This window comes from Plectropomus leopardus, chromosome 21 (assembly GCF_026936395.1).
Source record: "Plectropomus leopardus strain MGB_pleo_1.0 chromosome 21, ASM2693639v1, whole genome shotgun sequence".
Classification (NCBI taxonomy): domain Eukaryota; kingdom Metazoa; phylum Chordata; class Actinopteri; order Perciformes; family Serranidae; genus Plectropomus; species Plectropomus leopardus.
Window position 1 is genome coordinate 22,590,500 of NC_142196.1, and position 24,620 is coordinate 22,615,119.

General features: G+C 39.6%; 1 protein-coding gene across 2 annotated transcripts in view; it reads right to left on the reverse strand.

Moving 5' to 3' along the window:
- The window catches only part of gpr158a (G protein-coupled receptor 158a), a 78,078-nt gene that overhangs the window by 37,876 nt on the left and 15,582 nt on the right, over nt 1-24,620 (reverse strand). For both annotated transcript variants that reach the window (XM_042510498.2, XM_088071936.1), the window contains exons 2-3: nt 21,415-21,520; nt 1,737-1,839 (exon numbers count right to left, since the gene is read on the reverse strand). In XM_042510498.2, coding sequence (XP_042366432.1) covers nt 1,737-1,839; nt 21,415-21,520 — 209 coding nt within the window. The remainder of the gene's footprint in view (nt 1-1,736; nt 1,840-21,414; nt 21,521-24,620) is intronic.

Sequence of the window (24,620 nt, forward strand, 5' to 3'; positions counted from 1 at the left end):
CCAAACAGGGACAACAAGAATCGAGAGGACTTGTTATTGGTTTGTATAGAAATCCCCGAGAGATGCCCATATGGTTGGATAGATAAACGAATGGTGGACTTATGTAGAGCTTTTATGGAGGCTTTATTGGAAACAGGCATTGTCTCAGAGATTTGCAGGGATTTTGCCTTTAAAAAGAAACTGGCCTATTTTTCAAAGCTATGACTCTGCACATCATTGATCCCTTCAAAAGGACTACTTATCTCCGTAGCAATGAGTCATATCCTTGAGCTCGCTCTCATTGGTTTGCCGCTCCTGCAGATGACTGACAGTCAAAGGAAACTTCACAAAACGTCTTCTATATATTTATATGCAACATCCACAATGGAAGATCACTGGGAGACAAAGGAAAGTGAGTTGCACTGGCTTTCTCTGCAAAGGAGTGTCAAGGATGTCCCCTTGTGGATTAACAGGCTTGTTATTGGCCCCATGGTGGGCCAGACTGCAGCACTACGCCTCGCTAACAGGCTTGCCTCTCCTCTCTATTATTGTGTTCTCAAACAGACACACAGACACAGACACACACACACACACACACACACACACACACACACAAGCACAGAGCTTTCATGTGGACTTGCATGCATGAAGCTTGTGTGCACGGCAAACTGCACAAACAGACAGCACAGATATCCAGTTCTCCGGGAAAGAAATTGTGCAGCCTTTTTTTTTTTTTTTTTTTTTTGCATTTCTGTGCATGATGGGAGCATATTTTTGGGTTAAAAAAATGGCTGCAATATGGTGGCGAAAAGGGGAGGGAGGGAAAATGGGGTAATATTGAGATAGATGCAGAGGAACATGCTGTATGAGGTTTGTGCGGGATGAGACGGGAGGGAAAGTGGATCGAAATGAAAGCATGAGAGTGATGGAGGGCAGGTGAAAACCACTGGGGTTCTGTGTCTGCAGAAGCCTTTTTTAATTAACTCAGCAGACAGAATAAACTCAGAAAAGTAACTACCATTAAAAAGATATTTCCTATCTTGAACCTGATTAGCCTCCCCAGGTGCCAGGACTACTTCAATTTTCAGACAGGGCACTAACACGTGCCCCTTTCATTTACATAGTAATAAAATGAAGACGTTATGCAACATATTGAGGTCAACTTATGGTTCTTTTACTAACAGCTGATGATAATCAACATATATGGAACTCTGACTCAGAGTCAGAAACTAATCAAATTAGCTCATCTGCTATATTTGTGCTAAATGAGAAGAAACAGGATTTACATAATAAGACCCGTCTCCTCCAAACAGGCTGCTTTGTTGTTGTTTTTTTAACCTTTGCTGGGAAATGACTTGAAAGAAATGTGATCTCATAATTTTTTTTGATGAGCTCAGAGTCTAAAATGAATATCAAGGTTGTGCTGGATGCAGGACACAGAACAGGGTGTCTTAATCTGTTCAACAGCTGATGATTAACATCAGAAAGAGAGTTTTTAGGGTTTTTTTCTGTTCTTGTAATGACGTTAACACCTAGAACTAGGACTGGGCATTTAACATAGATATCATGATAGGAAACCTACAGGGAGCCTAAAACTGATTTTATTAAAATGGATCAATGTGTGGGCATGAATCAGCTGTTCAAGTTCAGCAAGTATCAAAAACAACCAATAAGTTCTTCTGATTGGTTACCCCTAAAAATGACCACCGATCATCCTTATTAAAAATATAAAAGAACAAGTGATTGAATTGACTTACGTGTGAAGCCGTTGACAGCCACTCTGTTGGGGTGGTAGAATCCTTTCTTGCAGTGGCACGTGTACTTGTCCAAGACAAATCCATGACCGTGGATCGGCAAACACTGCAAAGACACAAAAACACTCACATCAGGCACGCAGAGAAGCCAGTGCATGCAGTTGGAAACTTTAATTTCCTTGATTATAAATTCATTGAGAGAATTTTAAACACATCACCTTACAGACTTGATAAGACACCAATATAAAAGCAATTAAAATATGTCAATACTGAAGCAAAAGTAAAGCCGGTAGCTGGAAATGAGTGAGGAGAACGTGGGATCAAATGTCTTGCAGGAGGGACAAGGGTCTAATTATTTAAGCTGTGAGATCCCTCTCTCTGTCTAACTGTGCCTTCTCACCACTCAGTATTAAATTAGTGAAGCTGCTTCTATTTGATTGAAAGTCTGATAGAAAACAGACTGAGGACTGCGGAGAAAAACACGAGGGGCGTCAGGGGGCATCCTTGGCAGACTTTGTGTGCTGTTTGCCAAATTACCAGATATAATTAATATCTAAATTAAGGACAGACTTATTTGCATGATTAAAGGAGAACCATTAATTCTTTTTCTTGTGGGAATGAGATTCCATCTCTTCTGTATGAACACATTTGGGTCACTGACGTAAAGCTCCTATTTTTTTTCTCGCTTGCGTCCTAAAACTACATAACTGTCATATTTTCGCACATGTTTTTCTAAAGCAGAGATGATAATCACTTATGAGTCCCAAGAAATGACGAGGAGCCCAGAATAGCAACGGTGCTTCGGCTGACACTTGACACGCTATGAAGTGTTTGTGACCTGACTGTGAGATCTCGAGGCAAGGCCAGTGGCAGCGTCTAAATGAAGCATCAGTCACTGCGATGCTCTTCACAGTGGACTGGACTCTGCACGTCTTAAGAGGCAGCTATTTCTGACTGTCTCTCAAGGTCCTTGGTGAGGTCTGGCTGCTGAGAGCTGAGGCCCTCAGTCAAAGCCTTGGAGAGGCCGGCCGAGGCTGAAAAGCACAAGGTAATTACCAGGTTACAATTCAGCGAACAAGTTCCTCAAACAAATTCCTCTGAAGAGAGTGAAGCATTTTAAAGTGGCACTACGATAATGCGTTGAACAAGGTGCCTCATTTCAGAGGTGACAATCGTGACATCGTGGTCCTTTTGATCTTAAAATTGCAATCCTGTTTACAGCACTTTGCCACTACGTGTGTAGACTTGAGCAGTATGTTACGCCCACGAGATATCTTTTGAAATATTTGCTTATATTATGCTCTATTTCATTTTACATGTTCAACATTTGTTTTAACATCAGCCCCACATGTTCCCAAAGTGTATCGCCATCACTCGTAATCTTTAGGGCTATTTTTTATGTTTTATAAGTTGCAATGTTTGCTTTGATTTTGAGTTCTTAGCAACATAAAAATGTTACCGATGTAAAGTGAACTTTTTAAGAAAGAAATTACTGAAATACATGTTATAATGCATATTTGGTAAATATATGTATGCTGCCATTGTGAAATCTAGGTTGATACCATTGTTTAAAATGAAAATTGGCCTATAGATGATACTTTTTTTTTTTTGGTGTCATTTATTTTGCATCTCTAGATAAATGTATTCATTGTTTCTTGATGTAGGGTAGCCCCAGCGTTTCTCACGTATTATATTTTTTGCATGTTATATTGTTGGGGTCAACTTAAGATGTTTGGAATTCTCCCAACATGATTTCATAAAAAAGGGGAAGCCAAAATTTTGCAAATGGGGCCCCAAACAAGCTAGAAATGGCCCTGTTGAGAAGTAACTTCAGTAGTAAACACATCCTGTGAGCAAAACATGTAATTGGGAAAACTGTATGAATCTGTAAAATAGATGGTCCGACATATTGGTGCCCTGCATTTTGATTTTGTGCAAGTTGTGTATCCCTTCATAAAAATCTGCCTGGTGCAGCTTTAAATGAGCTCTGTGGTGCAACATGATTTCATCTATGATTCCTCAACAGTCGTCTCTTCAGGACAGGTGGAGAGTGCTGCAGCTACTGCCTGCCACTGTTAATATGCCCACCTCACAGAGACACTGGCAGAAACAGCCAGAGACAGGTGTGTGTGTGTGTGTGTGTGTGTGTAAGAATGGGTATTTTTGCGTGTGTGTGACAGAGAGCCAGGAATAGCCCTGGTAGTGCATGCCACTCCTGCGTGCTGCGGTGACTGATGCGGGGGCTCTGATGTGGAGTATGTTAAACAGAGGAAGCGGCCCAGACAGCGCCGCCTGCCTCCTGGCTACCTGCCATTAGTCACGTGATCTTAGCGGCCCAGCCACAAGCCGGACTCCTATCACCGGACCGTAAAATGAAGCTTGTGGACCCTATTTGTAAAGGTCTCCACAGGGGGGAGGAGCCGAGGAGACACCTGGGATGTCAATGTAAACAGTAAAGTTTTATGGGAAAGGAAATGCGTTAAAAACATTTTTAAAGCCTCGAGGATACGAATAATGATTTTCGGTGAGAAGAAGGAGGCTTTACAGCAAATCCATAAAGTCCTTGGTCAAAAAAGTTGATTAGTGAAGTGGAAGTACATTAATTGGCAACTACTTTGATATTCTCTCTTTTCAAACAAAAAATGCCAAATATTTTCTGGCTCCAGCTTCTCTAATGTGTAAAAAAAAATATGATTCTTGGACAGCTGGTCAGATAAAACAACACAGTGCAAGACTTCTGGCTCTGGGAAATTGTGATGGACATTTTTCAGAGTTTACAGACTAAAAAAATAATCAGTTAATTTATAAATTAATGGACAGATTAATCAACAATAAAAAAGTCGATCTAGCATTATTTAATAGTGTTGCCAAACTTATGTTTCAACATCAGTGCACCAAATCACTTGTCATGGTCTATATATGATTACATTGTCAAATACACAATATAAACAGCTAAATCTTCTCTAATTATGAGACAAAGTATTTCAAACAGAGCACACGTAGGCAGTGACCTACTTCTACATGCATGACATGTGCTATTAATTATGTTTGATGATGTTCTATTGATAGCGAGCAACTTGGGCAGCCATATTGTTCTTTCCATAATGAGCCGAAGGCATCGACTGTGCTGCCGGCGCACAGAAATCACATCACATTAACTGATAATTAATTAAGTCTATATGATTGAGAATAATGTGTTTGACTGTACAGAATCTCTGACTGTTGTCTCTGATAATATCTGACATGGATGCAAGAAATATTTGCCCTCTAAAATGGAGTTATAAGAAAATAAAAGATAAATGAAAACGAAAAAAAGTTTATTTCTATTCCTGTCACCTGCCTGTGGATGCAGACATTAGTAAATATGAGCGGCCTCATTTTTTCCTTATGACAGTCCCATGTGAGAGAGGCTGTATTGTATGCCTCCGACGCCCCAGGTTCCCCCACCAGTTGTTGTTTACATCCCAGCTGTGGCAGCTGTCAATCACGCGCAATCTGACATACTAATTGCCATGGTGACATGTGTGTGACCGCAAGCGAGAGCCTTTTTATCGGAGTGCGTCACGCTGTCAGGCCAGCATGGTCTGCCTGCGACAAAACACTTACAAAAGAGCCACAGGACTCAAAAATAGACACAACACACACTCTGCCTCTCTACCTTTCTTCCTCTCGCTCGCTGACTTGTGCGCTATTTCGTCCATTTGTTACATGTTTGTAACATTGCTGATTAATTCATAATTTTAAAATTAATGTAATATCAATTAAACTCAAATTGAAGCAATAAACACAAACCAGAACACCATCTAAGCACTGACACAAGGGAAGTAGGCTTGAATACTATATGGCCAAAAGTATGTGGACACCCCTCTCATTGTTTACTGGGGCTATTTTTCATAACTTGGCTCTTAGATTCAATTAGGAGAAATTGTACTGCTGCTGCATATAATGATATTTTAGACAAATGGTTACCAATGTTTTGACCCATGACCCCTTAAATTATCACGTCTCCTTGCAGCCCCCATGGTCAACAGTGATATGTTAATGCACTGTGATATTTTTCTCACCCTGGTTACTTTATTTTAATATTTTCATTATTGTCCTTAATATCTGGAATTTCATAACTGAAAAAGATTTAAAATCTGAAAAAATAAACTAGTGTTGCAGAAATACAGTATGTTGTCTTCTTCTTTCTTCCTTTGAAACACCTAATGACCCCTCAGATTTCTCTTGTGACCCCTTGAAGGGTCCCAGAGGCAATTGTTTCATTCTTTCCAGTTTTCACATGACACTGCTCCCATGCACAAAGCAGCGTCCACAGACAATAGTTTCCCATTAAGATGTGGAAGTACTTAAATGGCCTGCAGAGACCATGACCTCAACACCTTTAGGACAAACTGGAGCTACCACTGCAGCCAGGGGCCCGTTTTACAACAGCAATTTGTGAGCACAACTTACACAAAGATTGCAAATGGCGCCACAAATTATTATCACTTGCAAATTGCAGATAAACTTGAGAGTCCTATAGTCCTCTCACATGCTCATGCGTTGGTCACAAGTACTGTGTTTTATTTATTATTAGTTTAACGTATCAAGATTAGTGCGAGAGGAAAATTATCATGGGTTGCAAGTCACAGCTTGCATGTCGCAGATTCAGAAAATAGTCCAACGGCCATATCAGTCCAATCTCAGTCATGCTCTTGTGGCTTAATGGGAGCAAATCTTGAAATACTTTTGGAAATTCTTTTGGTTTTCATTTGAAAGTGATGGTAGAGAACTGACATGTAACAAAGATTTGCAGCTGTATATCAAATATTTCAACTTTATTCAAAAATTTGAGGAGGAGAAAAGAAAATAAATATTTATAAAGATATGTGTATGTTTCAACAAATTCAAATATTTTCATTATCTGTTTCACTGTATATACTATATTGCCCAGAAGGCATTTATTTGACCCTAACTAGCACTGCAAATTTAAAACTCCACCAGCAGGCAGACATGTTTAGCTGTAAGAATTATGACTATGTGCTGGATTCCAATTATATAAATATTGGCTTTCTATTTTGTTTATGGCTTTAGGCTGTTTTAAGAGCTATACTGTAGACCCTGACCTACTCTGGAAGACTACCGGATGCTGCAAAGTGCATGACCTCTGAAGTGCACATTGACAGGAAATGTTTTTCTCCATAAATAGTCTTGTATTTCAATGTAATGGTGGAAAAAGTATTCAGATTGTTGAAACTGTACATTTTCTTTAAGTGCACACCTCAACTGTTTTGTAGGGGTTCATAATTTAAAAATTGTGTGATCAGTTAAAAATGTTTTGTTAGTTATCAAAGAAAAAAGGAAATGCAAAAAATATCAAAGGATTCTATGAAAGCATAATGCATTCACATGTCCTGTTTTTCTGAATGAAAAATGATTATTGATTACTGACTGTAGCATTATTTGTATATTACATATACTTGCATTTTTAATGTATGCACAAAAGACAAAGGCAATTTCCTTGTACATAAAAACTTACTTGTATTTGTCCTATTCTTAATCAACTATATAATTATCTCAGTGATGCCAAAAATTTAAAAGATTATTCTGTTGTTATTTGTCAGTAGTCTGACAAAACATTTAATGGAAAAAAAAATCTTTATGGATTATAATATTGTTAATTCATGAACACTAAAATTTGAGTGATTATTATTTTAGTGATTCACAAAAATGATCAGAATAAAAACTTTTCTCAGAATTCTGAGATAATTATCTAATACATACAGAAACAGGAAATTTAAACAGAAAAAATAGACTATTATCTTGTTCATTCAGAAATACAAGAACAGATATACAATACAAAAACCTCTCTGATAATAATCTTAGTAATTAAGAAACACATATTTTTTCAAATGAATGCATTACCGTTCTTTGGAAGAAGGGTAACGTATGTATGGAAGCATCATTTTAGGAAAAATAAAATGCTGTGGTTTTTTTTTTGACTTAATGAGATTATATTTCTGAATTGTAAAACAAAAAAGAAAAAGGGTTACATGAGAAAAAAATCAGTTATCTTGTTAATTTGGGAAAGAAATAGCAGATTTTATTCCATGAAAAATGCCATCTGAATTTTGATATAATATTATTAAAAATAGGGAAAATATTTTTTCTCTAGTGAATGTTTTCAATGTGTGATAAAAGCAAGAGAGCATGCAAAATATGTCATGTTTTTGATCATAAGCACTGGTGCTAATAAGACAGCGAGGAACTCAAACCCAATAACTAGACTATAAATTCGCCATAGCTGCATATCTACTGTAAATCACTGCATTAATCTGAGCACTCCCTGCATACAAATGTACACACTCTCCGAAGTCTTCCTCCTGACATCAAACACAGCGGTTCTCCTCCATCACCTTTCTGTAACATGAAGCAGGGGAATTAAAACCAACTCTAAGAGCAGCACTAATTGATGCGGAGGCCAGTTGTCTTCCACCTGACCAGGAAACCAGGAACTAGCTCAATTCTACCAGCTAATTAATGCCTGCCGAGGACTCTCCCTCTCTTTGAAATAAGCCCACGCTCTTCCGGTCCAGCACAGTGCCTAATCAACCACTAATAGGCCTCTGTAGATATTTGTAATGATCCTACAGAGTGCAACATAAACCCTGAGGAAAGCTCATCGTCCAATAATTACAGACTGAACTACAGTATGCACAGAAAGGAGGTTAGAAAGAGAAGACTTGGCCGAAGGGCAATTTACTCAGCTCATGCAGTACAGTTGTGTCTCTGCATGTGTTTGCATGTACGTGCTGTAAACTGCCTGCTAAGGATGTGTACGAAGGCACCAGGAAACTAGACACTGTTTGGTTTAAATGATGAATGAAAGACATGGGAGTTTTACCTTCTCTGTTAAACAATGGTGTGTTATGTCTTTGTGGCTTCGGAGATTTTTCATGTCTGAGAAAATAACTACCAGGGTTATCTCGCCTTGGGCTTTGGAGAGGCATAAACCAGGGATGTAAGGTCTAACAAAGAGACACTATCAAGTTGCATTAAAGGATGTGTAGGCTCCAGGGCTTTTTGGAGGCATTTTGAGACTAAAGTTGGACAATCTAGCCTGACTTGTCTATGTAGACTGCTCTTTTTTTGCTTGACTCTTGCAAGTTTCACAGCCTAATTGGGGTATCAATTGTTGGAATGGCCCCTCAACTTGGCTGTTTATTTGGATGGGTTCAAATTTTTGATGACATCTAGCTCTTGTTTCTTTTAAGATTGGATGCACTTACTGAATGCCCTTTTAGACAAAAGCTTCTGCAAAATAAAGGTTATTTAATGTTAGAAAATGAGGACCAACAGGCCTGATTCAGGCAAGGTTTGAGCCAAAAATACATTCATTACTGTCAGCGTTAATGCGATGATAGCAATGAGAATAAGGGCGGTACATTATGCAGGTTTTTTTTTTTTTATCGTGTTGATCGCCAGACGATTTTATTTAAGAGGGGCTGCTGAGTACCGGGCTGAGTTTTAGAGCTAGAGCAGTGATACTGGTATTATATGGAACTACAAGAGCTAAAGAATCCACCATATCATTCTAGCTTCTCAGGAAGGAGCTTGTTAATTCTCCAGAGTTAGGCTAAATTTTGGCAATCAAAAGATGGCATGGCCAATTCACAGGGGTCCCTTGACCTCGAATCTCTGGATGTTTAAAGGAAAATGTGTTATATGGGCATCCATGAGTCTCCCCTTTACAGACGTGCCTACTTAAGGGTAGTTGCATGCATTTTTTTTTGCTGTCATTTGATTTCTAATCAAGACAATCAGGTAAGAATTGCTTTACCTTGTGAACATGGGCTTCATAACTGTTTTGTAATGCAAAATAATTGAACTGAAGTTGGCCTTTGCATGTGAGAGAGAGCAAAAGAGACAGAAAGAGCACAGAGACAGAGAGACAGAAGAGAGTTTTGACGTCAGAATCTTTGCTTCTGGCCGGGTTGATTTAAAAAAAAAATGTTTAGCTGTTGGGCAGGGACTGGGCTAAATAAATTGGTGCTGGTCTGGCTCAGACTACAGTTTCAGGCCTGTGCATTACTCTAACGCAGACACACAAAGAGACACAGCAGAGAGCTGGATGGCTGTGGCTCTGTGCTCAGAGGGACAGCGAGACAGCCAGCCAGGCCTTTTAAATGAGGTCAACTAGCAGGAGTTAGCCGGAGCAGAGCTGCCCGGACAGCGGGGCCTCGCTTTGGGTGAAGTCCAAAGACTAAAGCCTAAACACCAGTAAGATAAACACTCTGGCCTAGAGGGAGCTTAACACCGCCATCAGGCTGAGACTAGTAAACACACAACAGACACCACTGGGATATTGCTGTCAAAATCACATTCACAGCTTATGTAAGTGTCAACAGGCACGCACATATTCATTCCACGTTCACGCCGTAAAATGCACAGTTATGTTGACTCTTGCAACTTGCAACGGACACACACTCATCCACATGACACAAGGATTGTACTTAGAGATCAGGCAAGCAAAAAGTTTTCTGACATCCTCAAAGCAGCCTCCAGGACCAACAGGGACCAACAGTGTTGGTGTGATGGCGTTTTTCAGCTTTTTTTGTTCCGATTTATCATTATCATTATTATTTTGGTCTTGAGCTGGGCTCAAGACCAAAACCTCTGCTCTTTCATGTAGAAAGGACCCAGTTTAGATGTCTTGGGCGTATGATCTCCCTGGATGTCTCCCTGTGGAGGTATTCCACTGCAAGTCCAACTGGGAGAAGAGTGCATGAAAGACCCAGAACACACTGGAGGGACTATCTTTCCCTACTGGTACGGGAACACCTCAGGGTCTCTCAGGAGGAGCAGAGGATGTAGTGGAGGAGGACGTCTGGACTTTACTACTTTATTTATTGCCTTGCATGGACTGAGATAAGTGATGAAAAATGATAGATGGCCCAAAAGTCATGTGGGAAAAAAAAGATTTAAAGCTTGTTGGTGAAGAGTGACTTTTTTCTGTGGCAACAACAAGACTCGGCGCAAGGTTAGGGTTATGTAAACAGCTCAATCAGACCTTAAGTGAAATGTAGGAATTCAGCAGCTTACTTCTGTGTATGCAAATCAAGCTACCGTCTATCTTTTTGTCTGTGTGCCCTACTCTTTCTCAGTTTATTCCTATCCTTTGTAAGCATACCGCTGTACCCATTTCACATCCAATCTCATGGGTCCCTAGACAAATGTTACCTCTACATTCCACTTTTTTTCCCAATCCTCCTTGGACCTAGTGTTTGCTTTCTGCCTCGGTTTACGGTGTGCTGCTGCAGAGGCCGGGCACAGCGAATGTAAGACTGCGCCCGGGGGCGACTGTGCTCAAGTCTTCAAAGTGTTTCCATGTAAATTCGAAGTTCCAGCATTATCCGCAGAGCCAATTAGAGGGACAGCGGTTAAGGAAGGGCTGCACTGCCGAGGGCCGAGTTAAAACCAGAAGTGTCCTGTGATCTCTCGTCCCACTGTGTTATGGCCAACAGCCCTCAACCGTAATGTTTTCATCTCCAAACCCCCCCAGGTGACAAGACCCTGAGACACAGAGCATCTTTCTTCTGCCCAATGTGGGACTTAAATTTTGTGTATCAGCGATTTTTTTTATTGGTATCACAAAAATGTCCTTGGATGACAAGATAGTGCACATAAAAAATTAATCCTCTATATTTTTTTGGAAATTTAAAGATGAAACATGGGCAATGTTACAGAAAATATTCAAAGTATTCTCAAGTATTCTGTCCCAGACATTGTTGGCAGAACATACATGGCATGTTTCATTTTTCGTGCTGCTATAAAAACATTTTTTTAAAAGGTTTGCTTTTCTTTCTCCAGAACTGAAAACTTTTAAAAACTGTTTCCAAAATATATCACTCCATCCATCTGCTGAGCTGCACATCTATCTAAATCCTTAAACTTCTTCATCTTTGTTGCTACAGTGGAAAGAAACTCACATTTACTGCATTTTTTTTCTTTCCTGGTCTTGAGTCTTAATGTCCTGGTCTCGCTACTACTTTAATACAATGCTGCATAACTCACCCCGCACAAAAGGATTTGCTAAAATTGAAGGGTGAATTTAAATCTGCTGGTGAATAGCAGTATTCTCTTTCCTTCCTATCAAGCCCCCTTATCAACTCTGAAGGATAATCACAGCTTTGGTGAGATCACTGTAGATAATTACCAATTACCCTATTTATAGGCTCCTGAACATACTCCAACAAGCAACATAGCAAGGAATGTAGTTAATTAGGAGGCTTCGTGTCCTTTTTCTCCATCCAAATTGCTGAAACGAGATCAGCAGGTTGAAAGGGCCATGGCCTGGTGTGGAACTACCCTTGATACAGGTCCCTTGTGGGAACCCCTGCCCCACTACGATGCCGTGTTTCTAACAGCAGGGAGACTCCCAAGAAGCAAAAAGGCTATTTTTGTCTTACGATATGCGGACGGGTCTGCAGATGAAGGGGTAAGCGTTTTTCTTGAATGAGTGTAGAGGGAATGGGGAAGCTGTCAGAGAAACAAGTAGATAAACGCACCTAATGTGTATCACATTCACAGAGGGGTTTGGGGAGTTTACAGTGTGTCAAATGAACAATCACGCCCCAGTGAATAATTACATATTGGATATAATATAAAAATGCACACACTATCTTATGAATTTGTCTATGACTTTAAAAAAATCAATCAAAAAAATCATGCATTAAACAAATTAATTCCTGTTATTTATTATTATAATTATTATTATTATGAGGAATAAAAGTTATTTTTCCATTTCATAAGCAAAGATGTCCCATATAGATGTCCTGCCAGCTTTCAATCCAGAATCATTGTATTGTAAAAAGATTACTATGTTTAAGTAACAACATTACATATTTCAAATACAAAATCTGAGCTACTGTGTTTCTTTGCAGTAAAGTTAAACTGGTGGTATTTTAAACAATGTCTTCAAAAATAGATTACTTGAAATGATTTCTTCATTTGCCTTTGTTTTATTTGCTCTTCCACTGTGTCCGTGGGTCTGATTACATATTTTTTTATATCAAAATGTTCTAACCGTCTATAAGCAACGCAGCACTATAGTTTTAAGCAAGAATGGCGGTGTTCACAACCCCGTCCCCCACCCCAGCTGATAGGTAGCAATGTGGTTTGCTTGCGTAACGCAACAGAAGTGCATATTTAATAGATTCTGTGGCCAGAAAGCAGCACTCGCTTGCTGTAAGGATATGATATATATAGTATAAAGCACACATTTCCCATAAAAATACTGTGTATGCAGGGCACCTGCCACATAACATAATTGCAGAAGAAATGTCCCGCTAGGAACCATGTTGGAATCATGTTGTTGGCATGAAAAGACACAAAACAAGTTTGAAGTTTAGAAAGTGATCCAAAATATTTAGAAAATTCTAATTAGTTCTAATAATCTAATTAGAAATCAAACAAAATATGTTACAAATGACACTTTAGATACGTTTTAAAAGTAACCCTGCCAACACTAGTTACTTCACTTAATTAAATAAAAACATCTTAACTGCATGTTTCATTGTTTTTTATGTTGTAGTTATGCGTTTTGCTTCGTGAACCCCACAGTTTTATTTACAGTACAGCTGCCATTTGGAATTTCTTGAAGAAAATGACTGCTGACACAAAAGACAACTCATTATGGGACTGAATGAGGCCTGAAACCTTTGCATGCAAATGAAGCAACATCTCTGATGGCTGAATCAATCTTTTTTGTGACACACACTGATTAATGAATTTTAGCTGGCAATCAGTTTTCAAAGTGCTTTCAAATGAATCCCATCAATTCAACTTGCCACATGTCCTTCTCATACTATAGAAGTAAGCCAACCAATTACTCAGGTGATTCCAAAGTATACATTACACTCGTGTCAGGACCTTGGAAATGTATGCTCTTATGAAGCCATTTACTTTCCAAATTAAGGATAAAAGCTACACGGCCTTTGTCTAATCTTTGTAATTTACAGGCAGCAGCAAGTGATGATTGCAGGACAAAACACAATGAGATGTAAATCACAGAAACAATGGATGGCATGAATGGCTGGGGTCGTAGGTCACCACTGGCTACTGTCTGACTTTAACATAAAATCAAGAAAGGTCTTTGGTTAAGTTTAAGCTCTTGCTCAGAGTGGGGTTAAGTGTTTGGATATGAATTTTGGCAACAGAACTGTAAACGGATATAAGTCCTTACAAGAGATGACAACAAGTGTGTTTTGTATGCACTTTTCTTTTTGCAAAAATGAGACAGAGAGACAGAAGGTGAGGACAGACAGAGCAGGGGGGACGCAGCCGTTGTTTAACACTGATGGCGTTATTAATTCAGCAGCACAAGGTACACAGCGGAGAAATCAGCGTGTGATTGAGATGATAGCAGGTTGGGCCAGGACAACCTTGTGATCCAAGGTCAAGATGTAACAGTGATTCAACAGAGCTGAAATATCCACTTCAGCTTTTCAACAACACAAAGAGCACCACAGCGAGGCAAAAATGAACCACACATGCTGTCAAATGTACACAACACCAGCTTCATCAAATGTCCCCTGTCACACGGTGGTTTGGTTTCTATATTGTGTGTGTTTGAGGTGGATGTGTGTGTTTTCATGGATGTACATAGTGTGTGACAGTCAGTCCTTTGCAGCCATATAGTCTGTAAGCTTTGGTGCTAAAATGAGTGAAATTTCAAATATTATTCTTTAACTGACAAGACTGTAAATCCAAATTTCATAAACAGAATATTTTAGCAAACTTGTGTGTCACCTCCAAAGGTGTCAATATGTGGATTGGAAAAGAAGATGAAAAGGATTAAAATTTACTGTCAGGTTCTTGAAAATAATTTGTAGCCACTTCTGAAACTGGATTCCAGCTCATTTGAACTGGCAAGGGAATTAGTTAACTAACTAATAAGAATCTATAGCCATAGTAGCATCTCTGTGTTGTTAAATTAGCCTAAATGCTAATGCTAACACACTCAAAATGACAAGATTAGGCCCCAATCAGACAGTGTGTTTTAGTAGCTGCTTTTTGTGACTGTTTTCAATGACAGTAAAGCCTTTCTTGCTGCTTTTGCATCTCTATGTACATGACGCGGCGGTTCTCTACCCCAAAGTTATTGTAAATAAACAGTTATGATTGTGATTTAGTCTGTATAATAGCAGCTAAAACCATTCTCCGCCTAATGTTTGTATACTCGGACAAGCACAGTAGTTCAATTTAATGGAGTAATCAAGCTTTAATCGTAGCTCCACTTAACTGTGCATATAAATGTATTGAGTGTGATACAAGTTGGCAATAATCCACCCCCGTCACTAAAATGAAGGGGACTCCGAATGTCTTCCAAGGCAATTCATCAAGTACTTGTTGAAATTTTACATTAAGGGCCAAAGTGGTGGACGGACATTACCATCAATAACATCTCACTGGCAACGTGGCTGAAAACAGGTACAAGCCAAATGTTGAAATGCTGTCACTGCTATTAAATAAAATCTATATTGAATTTTTGGATTTCAAACTCAAAATCCAGGTATTATCAAATAACACAACACATTTTTTTACCTCTGTGAACACTCAACAAATAATCAAAATGGCTAAAATGCACAATGCTTCCCTTGTATGTTTGGTTTCTTCTCACTCTCAGTTTATAAATGTGCATTTCTAACCAACGGCTGTCTCACTCAGCAGCCCTCAACGAGAAACAGCGCAGAGTCAGGAGTCCTTGTCGTGCCTGCTGGAGTAATCATTCAGGTTATGTGTCACTGCCTTTCACAGCCTACGGTCCCCCAGGGCCCCACCACTTGTTCTGAGCAATAAGCTAATTGATTGAAACATTCATCATCATCCACAGCCGCGTTCTCGTATGAAAGGTGCCCCCAGGGCGGCAAAGTCCTAGACTTTTGAAGAACAGTGAAACACACTAATGGAAGTGCCATTAGTGAGAGACGAGAGGTAGGAAGAAAGACAGGAAAACGTCGGCCACAAACAGCATGTATACACCTTTTCAAGAGGAAATTAAGTTGAGATTGTAGTTGATAATCTTTGAGCTCAGTGCTTGGTTATGTAATGATTCATCTATGATTGGCATAAGCCAGAGCTGTACTGTATAGCTAATCAAAGAAAAACAATGTTTGCTCTTGGCTTAATACATGCGGTGACTGGTCTGCAGTCAGAGTTTATAATATAATTGATTGCTGTATATTATATTGTCCTTGACAGCAGCGTTGGCGTTTTCTGGTTGATTTTCTCTGGTGCATGCAAGTTCCTGTAATTTGACGGTGATATATGCAGTGCCTGTTTGCAAAAATAACTGATTTACAACAAGGAAATGGTTTATTGTTTTGTACCAATGATTTAGTTTAGTTAGCTACTCTGCAGCATTTTATTAAGTTGTGTTTGTCTATGACTAATACTACAGTACATAACTTTTAGTTATTGATTTTAATCTCCTGACAGTTGGATTTGAGGCAGATAATCTGAAAACAGATCATGCTCCTCTGCCTCCTCATAGGGCTAATATAATCGAATTTGGAAAAAATCCTGAAAACAACCAATAGGAGTTAAGTTTCTAAAGCAGCTGTCAATCATGTCAATCACTACTTGTGAGCTGCAGACAAACTATCAAACTCAGCAGCACTTACCAAATACAAATCTAGATTCTGTTTCTGCATTGTCTTTTTCTCACCTTAAATGTTTTCAGACACATATACTTAAGCTGGAAAATTAAGAAAATACTGAATTTGAAAAAAATAACAGTCTATTGATTATATGATGGGTTTTTTTAAATAAATAATAGAGAGAATCCTATAAAAGGTTTCGAAAAACTAATAACTCATCTCTGAGGTAATAATCACAGAGAATAATCTGCTCAAATTTCATCAAACTTGCTTATTTTACAAAGACTTTCTGCAGTTAGGCATTTGGCTTAATTGTACAATTAAACAGTTTTTCGGTTCTGTAGTGTTTTAATGAAGTCTCATGGAAAATAGATGTAAAAACCAATAAAAAATCTGTAACTATGGTAAGATTATTTCAACTTTAGTACAAATCAGCTGACACATCCTCTGAGTTTTGGTGGTAATTTTCTATAGCTCAGCACAACTGACACCCCGCTGGTTAAAAGAAAATAAGTAAGGTTTTGTTTAAAAGATCAGTGAGAAAAGAAGTAAAGAAAACTATAAACAATTTCTTTAAAAATAGCATTGCCTTTTAATAACCATCGGTTTCTGACACTGTTGGGTTGTTGTATTTTTCTTGTCAGCAGTCTGAGCCTCATTTTGTTTTGCCTTCCTCTGCTTGCCTGCTAAATCAGTCATCCATTGCATCTGCCTCCATCTGAGTTTGGGCTGCCTGCATGCTTGGCTGGGCAAACAGCAGCTTGAGAGGCAGGATGTGAGGGGAGGCCAGGGAGCCGGCTGGCTGGCTGGAACGACTGCATTTTGTCAAATTCAATCGCTGGAATGGTGGCACTTAAAACGCTGCTAAGATGCAGAAGAACAGCAGTGGAAGTGTGATGAAAGGAATTCATAGACTTGCAAAACACAATGTGGAGTTTAAGTGCAGTGTTGCTGCAAATGCTGTTATAAAGAGCAACTGGGGGTGGAACAGAAATGTGACTACGTCAATGAAACAGAGTAAATAATCTGCACCAACGTCAACTAAACCAACTGCATTGTTTCCGATAAAATAAAGACAATACGCCTATGGTGGGTCTACAGCAGCCCGGAGTGATTGTCTTTTTTATTGAAATGGCCCCAAAGAAACCCATTAAACTGCAAATTGCTGCACGTGAAGAGGGAATACCTGCATGAGAAAAAAATACAGCAATAACACAAGATGAATCCCTGTTTGCAGATACGGGGCATCCCTCCCAAAGCTGTTTTTATCACATTACCACACACACGCAGCCCAACAAGACTTGATTACACTCCAGTCGTGTTTGCTATTCATAGCTGGAGAGACATCCTCCTCCCACGTCACCTCTGATTTACCTGAGCGTGCACTTTAGGGCCGAGTAGTTAGCGGTAACAGATGCCAAGATGGCTTTCAGTAATTCCTACAAGACTACAACTATGTGAGGGGATCTTGCTTAATTTATAAATTATGATACAAACGCTGCAAAACACATTCACAACACATAGTAAGGTGGTGAAATCACTGTTGCTCTTGAAATTTACATTAGGGTTGCCACAAAATCAGATACTTCAGGACCAAATAAATTTCAAAATTTTGCAAACCTTACAGTACTGGTTTTTCTCCAGTATTGCAGGTACTGGAGATGCAATTTGTCCAGACCTCACCAGGCAGCATATATGCCTACCATGTGTTCTGTAGTTAAGTACCAAAGGGAAAAAAAAAGGAAGAAGAACAAAAACATGTGGAAGATTGCAACAAATTCAGCTGCAGCAACAGCTGTAAATAGAGATGATAATTATTAATTTACAATGGATGAATTGCTTAAGAATTTGAACATGAGAAATTTAATCGATAAGCAATGCTATATATATAATATATGTAATATGTTGCTGCAAACTTTGAGGAAAAAAACGCTTTGTGCATTGCGTAGTATAAGCAAACTTCTCATGTTTTTTTAAAATCATGATGAATCGATTAATTGATCGTTAATTTTACCAAAGTTTAATTAGTAAAGTGCTTAGAATGTGCAAACCTTGTATCAAGAAATCATATTGGTATCAACTACTTAATTTCTAGTGTCATGATATGCCTAATTTACCTCCATATGTTTTTGTTCCTAGTGCCTCTATACTTCTCCACATCTATGTTGCTCATCAAGCTGATATGACGATAATGAACACTCCTGTATGCTGTAGCCATCAAGCAACACGGGTCAAATCCTGCATCACGCCATGACCACCGACAGCTTTCATCATTCAGCTGTAAGTAAGCGAACTAACACACTCCTGCACTGTAAGCACACAGAGATCATTATTTTGCAAACCCAGCTAAAATCTATACCAGTAACAATGTACTTCTCTCCTTGTAGCCATTGCACACACACACACACACACACACACACACACACACAAACCAACAGACACACACGCACACACACTATGTCAAATGTCTCTGGCATTGACTGTCCACTGAAAGGTGGAAGTACTCAGACAAAGAGAGTGATTAATTATTCAAAGAGGCTCACTGCAATCCATTACATCACATGCATTATGAAGCAGTCTGATCCTACAGCACCTCTTCATAATCTATTGCTCTTAACGATGAGACTGAAACGACAGGTAAGGAGCATCGACCTGAAGGCTAGCCAATAGCTAGCCAGCAGCATTGGGCAAATGAAAGGTTAGCGTAACCGTCACGCTGTCATATAACGTGGCATTATCGGTTAGCGTCAATTAAAAAGTTTGGGTTTTCTCTCCTGTATATTCTTAATGAAACGAATACACATCTGTAAAAGCAGCTATATTCAATATTTTTATATTATCAACTCTTCAGGTTCCCTCGGGCGACATGCCATTGTTGGACAGCCCTAACAAAAAAGTCCCATTAGTCTGAAAAATGTCCCATTGGATGGACAGCCCATATTTCTGACAGCCTGTTATCCCAAAAACAAATGGCCATTGCTGCAAAGTCCAGTTGCCTCAAAAATACACAATAAGTTTCAGCCTCCCAACAGTGTTTGAACCACTAATCACGGGTGTTTTGTGTTTTTTTTTCCCAGCAGCAATTTCAGCCGACTATTACAGGTGTTTTGACCAACTTCAGAGCAATGGCCATTTGTTTTTGGGATTACAAGCTGTCGGGGAAATGGGCTTTCGGTCTCAGTACTGAGACATTTCAGCATCTTTAAAGCTAATTGCCTGGTTTTACAGTGTAAATTAGTCAATTTCACAGCAAAACACCACCCACAATACACTATACCTGCCCAGCACCACATAGCAAATAATCAAATTAAGGCGACTAAATGGTGAACATAGTGGAGCATTTAGCAGCTAAAGGGCCACATATTTCCTTCAATAGTTGGTAGAGACCAAAAACAGAGCTTACAGACTCACATTCTTCAGATCGACACAAACACGACCCAGAATGAATTATAATGTTGCTCTGTAACTGCTGGATGTGTAAATAAGCAACTGTTTGCACATAAGTTTGGCATTTCAACTTAAAAGACAACTTGTTCCAGCTTCCCCCAAGCGGCCAAACAATTAGTTATCGGGCAGGTTTAAGCCACACACCCACAAGATCTAAAAGTTGTTAATTACTTGAGCTTTCTATTCTTGCCAGTAAAATAAAAAATGTAGAGCAGTTCTCCAATTCAAAATGGAGGATGTGGATATTTGACATCCCCTTAAAAATAGCAGAGAGCTGAGAGTTTTATCATCTTGTCCAAGAGCTCTGCCCACATGTTCCAAGGCCTCGAGACAGGCTATTTTTCATCAGTATGAAAATGGCCGGGTTTTTTTTTCTCCTCTGCTAAGACTGAGCACGTTTCTTCTTCCATCACCGCTTAAATTTTAAATTTTATATATTTCTAGACCATATAAATGCACACACAAGATTTGGAGTCTTAATACTGTTTCTCTATTAATTGTTAAAAAAAAAAAAAGAAGTTGATCATCCGGATGATCATTAAACTACAAATGAAGTGTTTGGCCCATATGTCCAGCTGATTAACACAAATCTGTGCATTCGACACACAGACACATCATACTTCACACTACACAACCTTGATAGAGGTAATAACGAGATGCAGGTTTAACAGAGCTTCAGGTGTGACCAAAACATACTTTCTCACTGCAACCACCACACACTGAAGGATAGATTAATAAGGATAAAAATCACATGATTCTTTGTCCAGTAACAATAAAAACTAATGTTTCGTATACTTTAACCCTCTGAAACCTGGAGCGACATCACCTTTATTGTGCTAGTTTCAGACACCATTCACAAGTAATTAAACCTTTAAACCCCCCTAAAAACATAGGGAAGAAAAGCAATCAGCAACATCGCAAGAAATTTTCCACAAATTGCAAAATTTCACAATTTCCACAAAGTAGAAAATTATTCATACGGAAAATGTCTCGGGGAAAAAAATAAAAAAGCTAAGGAAAAAAACACTATATTTATAATTATTATTATAACATATTTAAAATAATCTCACAAAATTATTGTAATTTTTCAATCACTTTTCCATATATTTTAAAACAAGTTTTTACAAGTATTGTGTACTTTTTACTAGTTTCTTGCAAATTTTGAGATGATTTCCTGTTTTGTTGCTCATTGCCTTCTTCCCATGTTTTTGCAAGAAATCAATCCAATTTGTTCAGGTTTCAAGGGGTTAAAGATGTTTAATGGAAACACAAAAAGCAAGCACAGTATTAAGTGCAACTGTCACTTTTTTCAGAACACTGATCTGCTTTGGAGTCAAACACATCTCTTATCCAGAAGGAGATGTTAAAAAAGGCATTTTTGCGTGCATAAATTTAAACCACAGCCTATAGATTTTGGTTAAGTGGTAGTAAGCTGTAACAGCATCATTACAGAGGATTTATCACAAGATGTACAGATTTACTGCTTTTCCGTTTAGTGCCTCTGTGAGAGGTGACTGAACGCGTGTATGTTAGAGTTAAGTTTTCCAGAGCGAATCAATCTTCTGTCTAATCCGCATGTTCTGCACACTCACCTCCATAGTGGTCAAGTTGCATCGATGGGTTCCAGCAAACCAGCCGTCAGTGGAGCACTGGTCGATATCAACATCCTGCAGATTAATGTCCACTCTCACCACGCCCCTGCAAAACAGGAGGACACCATTAAACCGGCAGTTGAAGAATTAAGTTAGTCAGTGCAGAGTGAGGGATACTGCATTATTACAGGTTGTATCCTCTGAAAGTCTGGGAAAATGACATTGTTTTTGGGACTGTTAAAATAAATTTGACACATGATCAGAAACGACTGGATGTAAATATGATGTGATATAAAAATGGATTTGGAGTGAAGGCACCCAGCATAGCCTGGTAATATGTACACTCTTCTTAATGCCACATGTTTGCGTCTCTGTTGCCGTTTTGCGCATGCATGCAGAGAATTCCCATAATGAAATTCTTTTATTTTCCATTAAAAACTGTCTGTGTTTAAACATGCCTGTGATTCTGTAATTATTAGAGGAAAAAAAAACATAATTTATGGGAAATCATGAAGTCGTACTGAAAATTAAATTAAAATCCGAAGCAGCTTATCAATAATGCATTGAGCTCATAAATCATGACATATCTATCTCCCTTACATGATAGCACATTAGCTAATCTTTATCAATAAAAACTATTGATTTCGGCTTTAATATTGGTGATTTTGGTCCTGGAATTACTTCAGATCAAAACAAGATTTTGAGGTATCACCAACACTAAGCACCTTCTTTCTTCCTGCTCAGCTGAAACTCAGCCTGACAGAGAGACGATAAACTGCCGATAGATCACTTAACACAACAAAACACTCAGCAACGCAGGCTTGGAAAGGCGAGAGTCTTTGCTCCATTTCGGTCAGCTGAGCCAAGCGGGAACTTCTAACTGGGCTGCAGAGGATTTACACTTACTTAGCTCCTTAAAGCTCTATGAAGAGAAGGTCAGCGTCTGTGATTCTGAAGGTCAGTCTCTCTGATTTTGACCATCTTTTCACTGGCGTGGCATATGTCTTTTCTGTCTGACAGCTGCAGGATGTGGGACAAACCAATGGCTGAATACAATATACATGCATATACAAGAAAAACTAACAAGTATACACTCCATCCCAGTTTGTTTAATACACTTTTCAGATGTTCAGCTCAACAAGAACCCCTGAAGTGTCTCTTGGCCACCTCAACCCACGTACAGGCTTTCCCTCCTGGCAGACTTAAAAATAAAGCGCAGCTCGAAGCTAAGTGTTGTTACAAAATCCATACTGACTTAAAACTTTTGTGGAGGACATGCTCGATAGTTATAGCTCAGCAGAACGATTGTCATGACACCAAATCATGTGCAACAATGAAAAAAAAAGGCATTTTCACATACACGCCATTTGCATAAAGAAGTGACACAAAAGGAGAAAAAAAACTGATAATCTATTTTTGTTTTGAACAAAAATCAACAATCATATCATCAGAGAGTTTGATCAGTATGAATAAAATACACAGCTCTCCTGCAAAATGAACAAGTGCATATTTAATCAGGCAAAACCAGGAGCTGCTTCGTTGACAATATATCAGTGTCTGACTTTGCAATAACCTTTAACTGTTTGTTCGAGCACTGACATTCACATAGGTTTATTTTGTTTGAGGATTAGCAGACAGCAAAGAGAAAAGCACAAAAGTTTTTTTCACAACAAACTTTGGTCTTACAAACCCAGCCTGAGCTTTAGTGCGGATAAACGTCACCTCCGTTTCAGGGTTACATGGACGTAACGGTGATAAGCTTGGGAGGACCATCTGCCCATGATCTGAATAAAGTGTTCCGGTATACCACTGCGGGAAGCCGAGGTGGCAGCTCCGATTCTGAAAGAATGTCCGGAGTGATGCATGGGAGAGATGCCTGACAATGACGGGACCTGACGGAAGTGTTGGTGGAACCAGAAGCGGGTAACCACCTGGCCGGATTCAGATGCAAACAGAGGGTCATCTTGGGATTTGCTTTGTGATGTCTGGAAATGTAAGTAATTGGAGAGAATAAGGAAGGGGTTTAGGACTGATTGAATGTTAAAGTAGAAGACGGGAGTGGGTTGGCTAGATTAGTTGATTTTGGTTCTTTTTAAAAATAACTATGGCGTCGTTAGAGAAAAAAGGTCCGAGAGGCAGGCGTGCCGACGTGGATCGTATCGAAGGGTCGAAGCAGTGAATTCTGAGCATCTGAGGAAATGGAAGAAGGCGAGGATGAACATTGCCTCTAGAGTTTGGTTGACGTGAGGTATGCTATATCTGGAGCGGATGGTGTGGATACAGCGTGACAGCAGATCCGTGGTTAATGGGAGTCTACGAGGATTTTGGGCTGGTTCTTAGCGTGAGAGGCCTCTGAGCAGTGAGGTGATCTGGGGATGACCATGAGCTGGCCATGACTACCGGTTAGGAGTTTAGAGATGAACGAAATGCCACTGAGGTAGACTTTGATTGTCTGGGTTTTAATTTCCCAAGACAGAATGGGCGTGGGTGCTGAAGCAGGTTAAGGTGAAGAGATCAAATGAAGGAAAAGTGATGTTATGCATGTCGTGAAAGTTGTGGAAACAATTCCAAGCCGACATATGGAGAGAGAGTTGCAGGGGACAGGCTATTGATGATGGTGTTCTGAGATTCCACATCAGGGGCATGAAAGCTGGGTTTAGATGTTGAAAGGCAAGATCGAATATGGAGGAACCGGAGTTGGGTGTGCGTCTACATGAGGAGCCAAGCTTCTGAACTTCTTTATTTATGATGTCGAACTACTGCGAGATTGTCTGAGTAGATGAGGACAGATAGGCGACTCCATTCACGCCCCATAACATGGTGGCGATGATGATGGGGTAGATCTCAAAGAAAGCAGATAAAGTGACCTGGCAGTCTCCTTCCAACTCTTGGGGCCATTGCCTACGAACCATCTTCCATCGTAAAAAACCCCCAAAAACGGCAGACAGAGCCAGAACCAGAGCTCGGCACGGCTGGGCGCAACAAGAGAGATGGAGGCCATGAGCGACGGGACGGAAGAAGCGACAGGCAACAGATGAGAAAGGAAGCCCTCCCCTGAGGAACAATGCGGATGCAGGCTTCGAGGGTAAGCAGTTGAGGGCACTGGCAGCCCGGTGCCAAAAGCCCCAAGGAGAGTGAACCGGTGCAGTAGCCGATGTCGTACATCTGGGGGTCCCCGACATCTCGGTACCAGATGCCCCAATGAG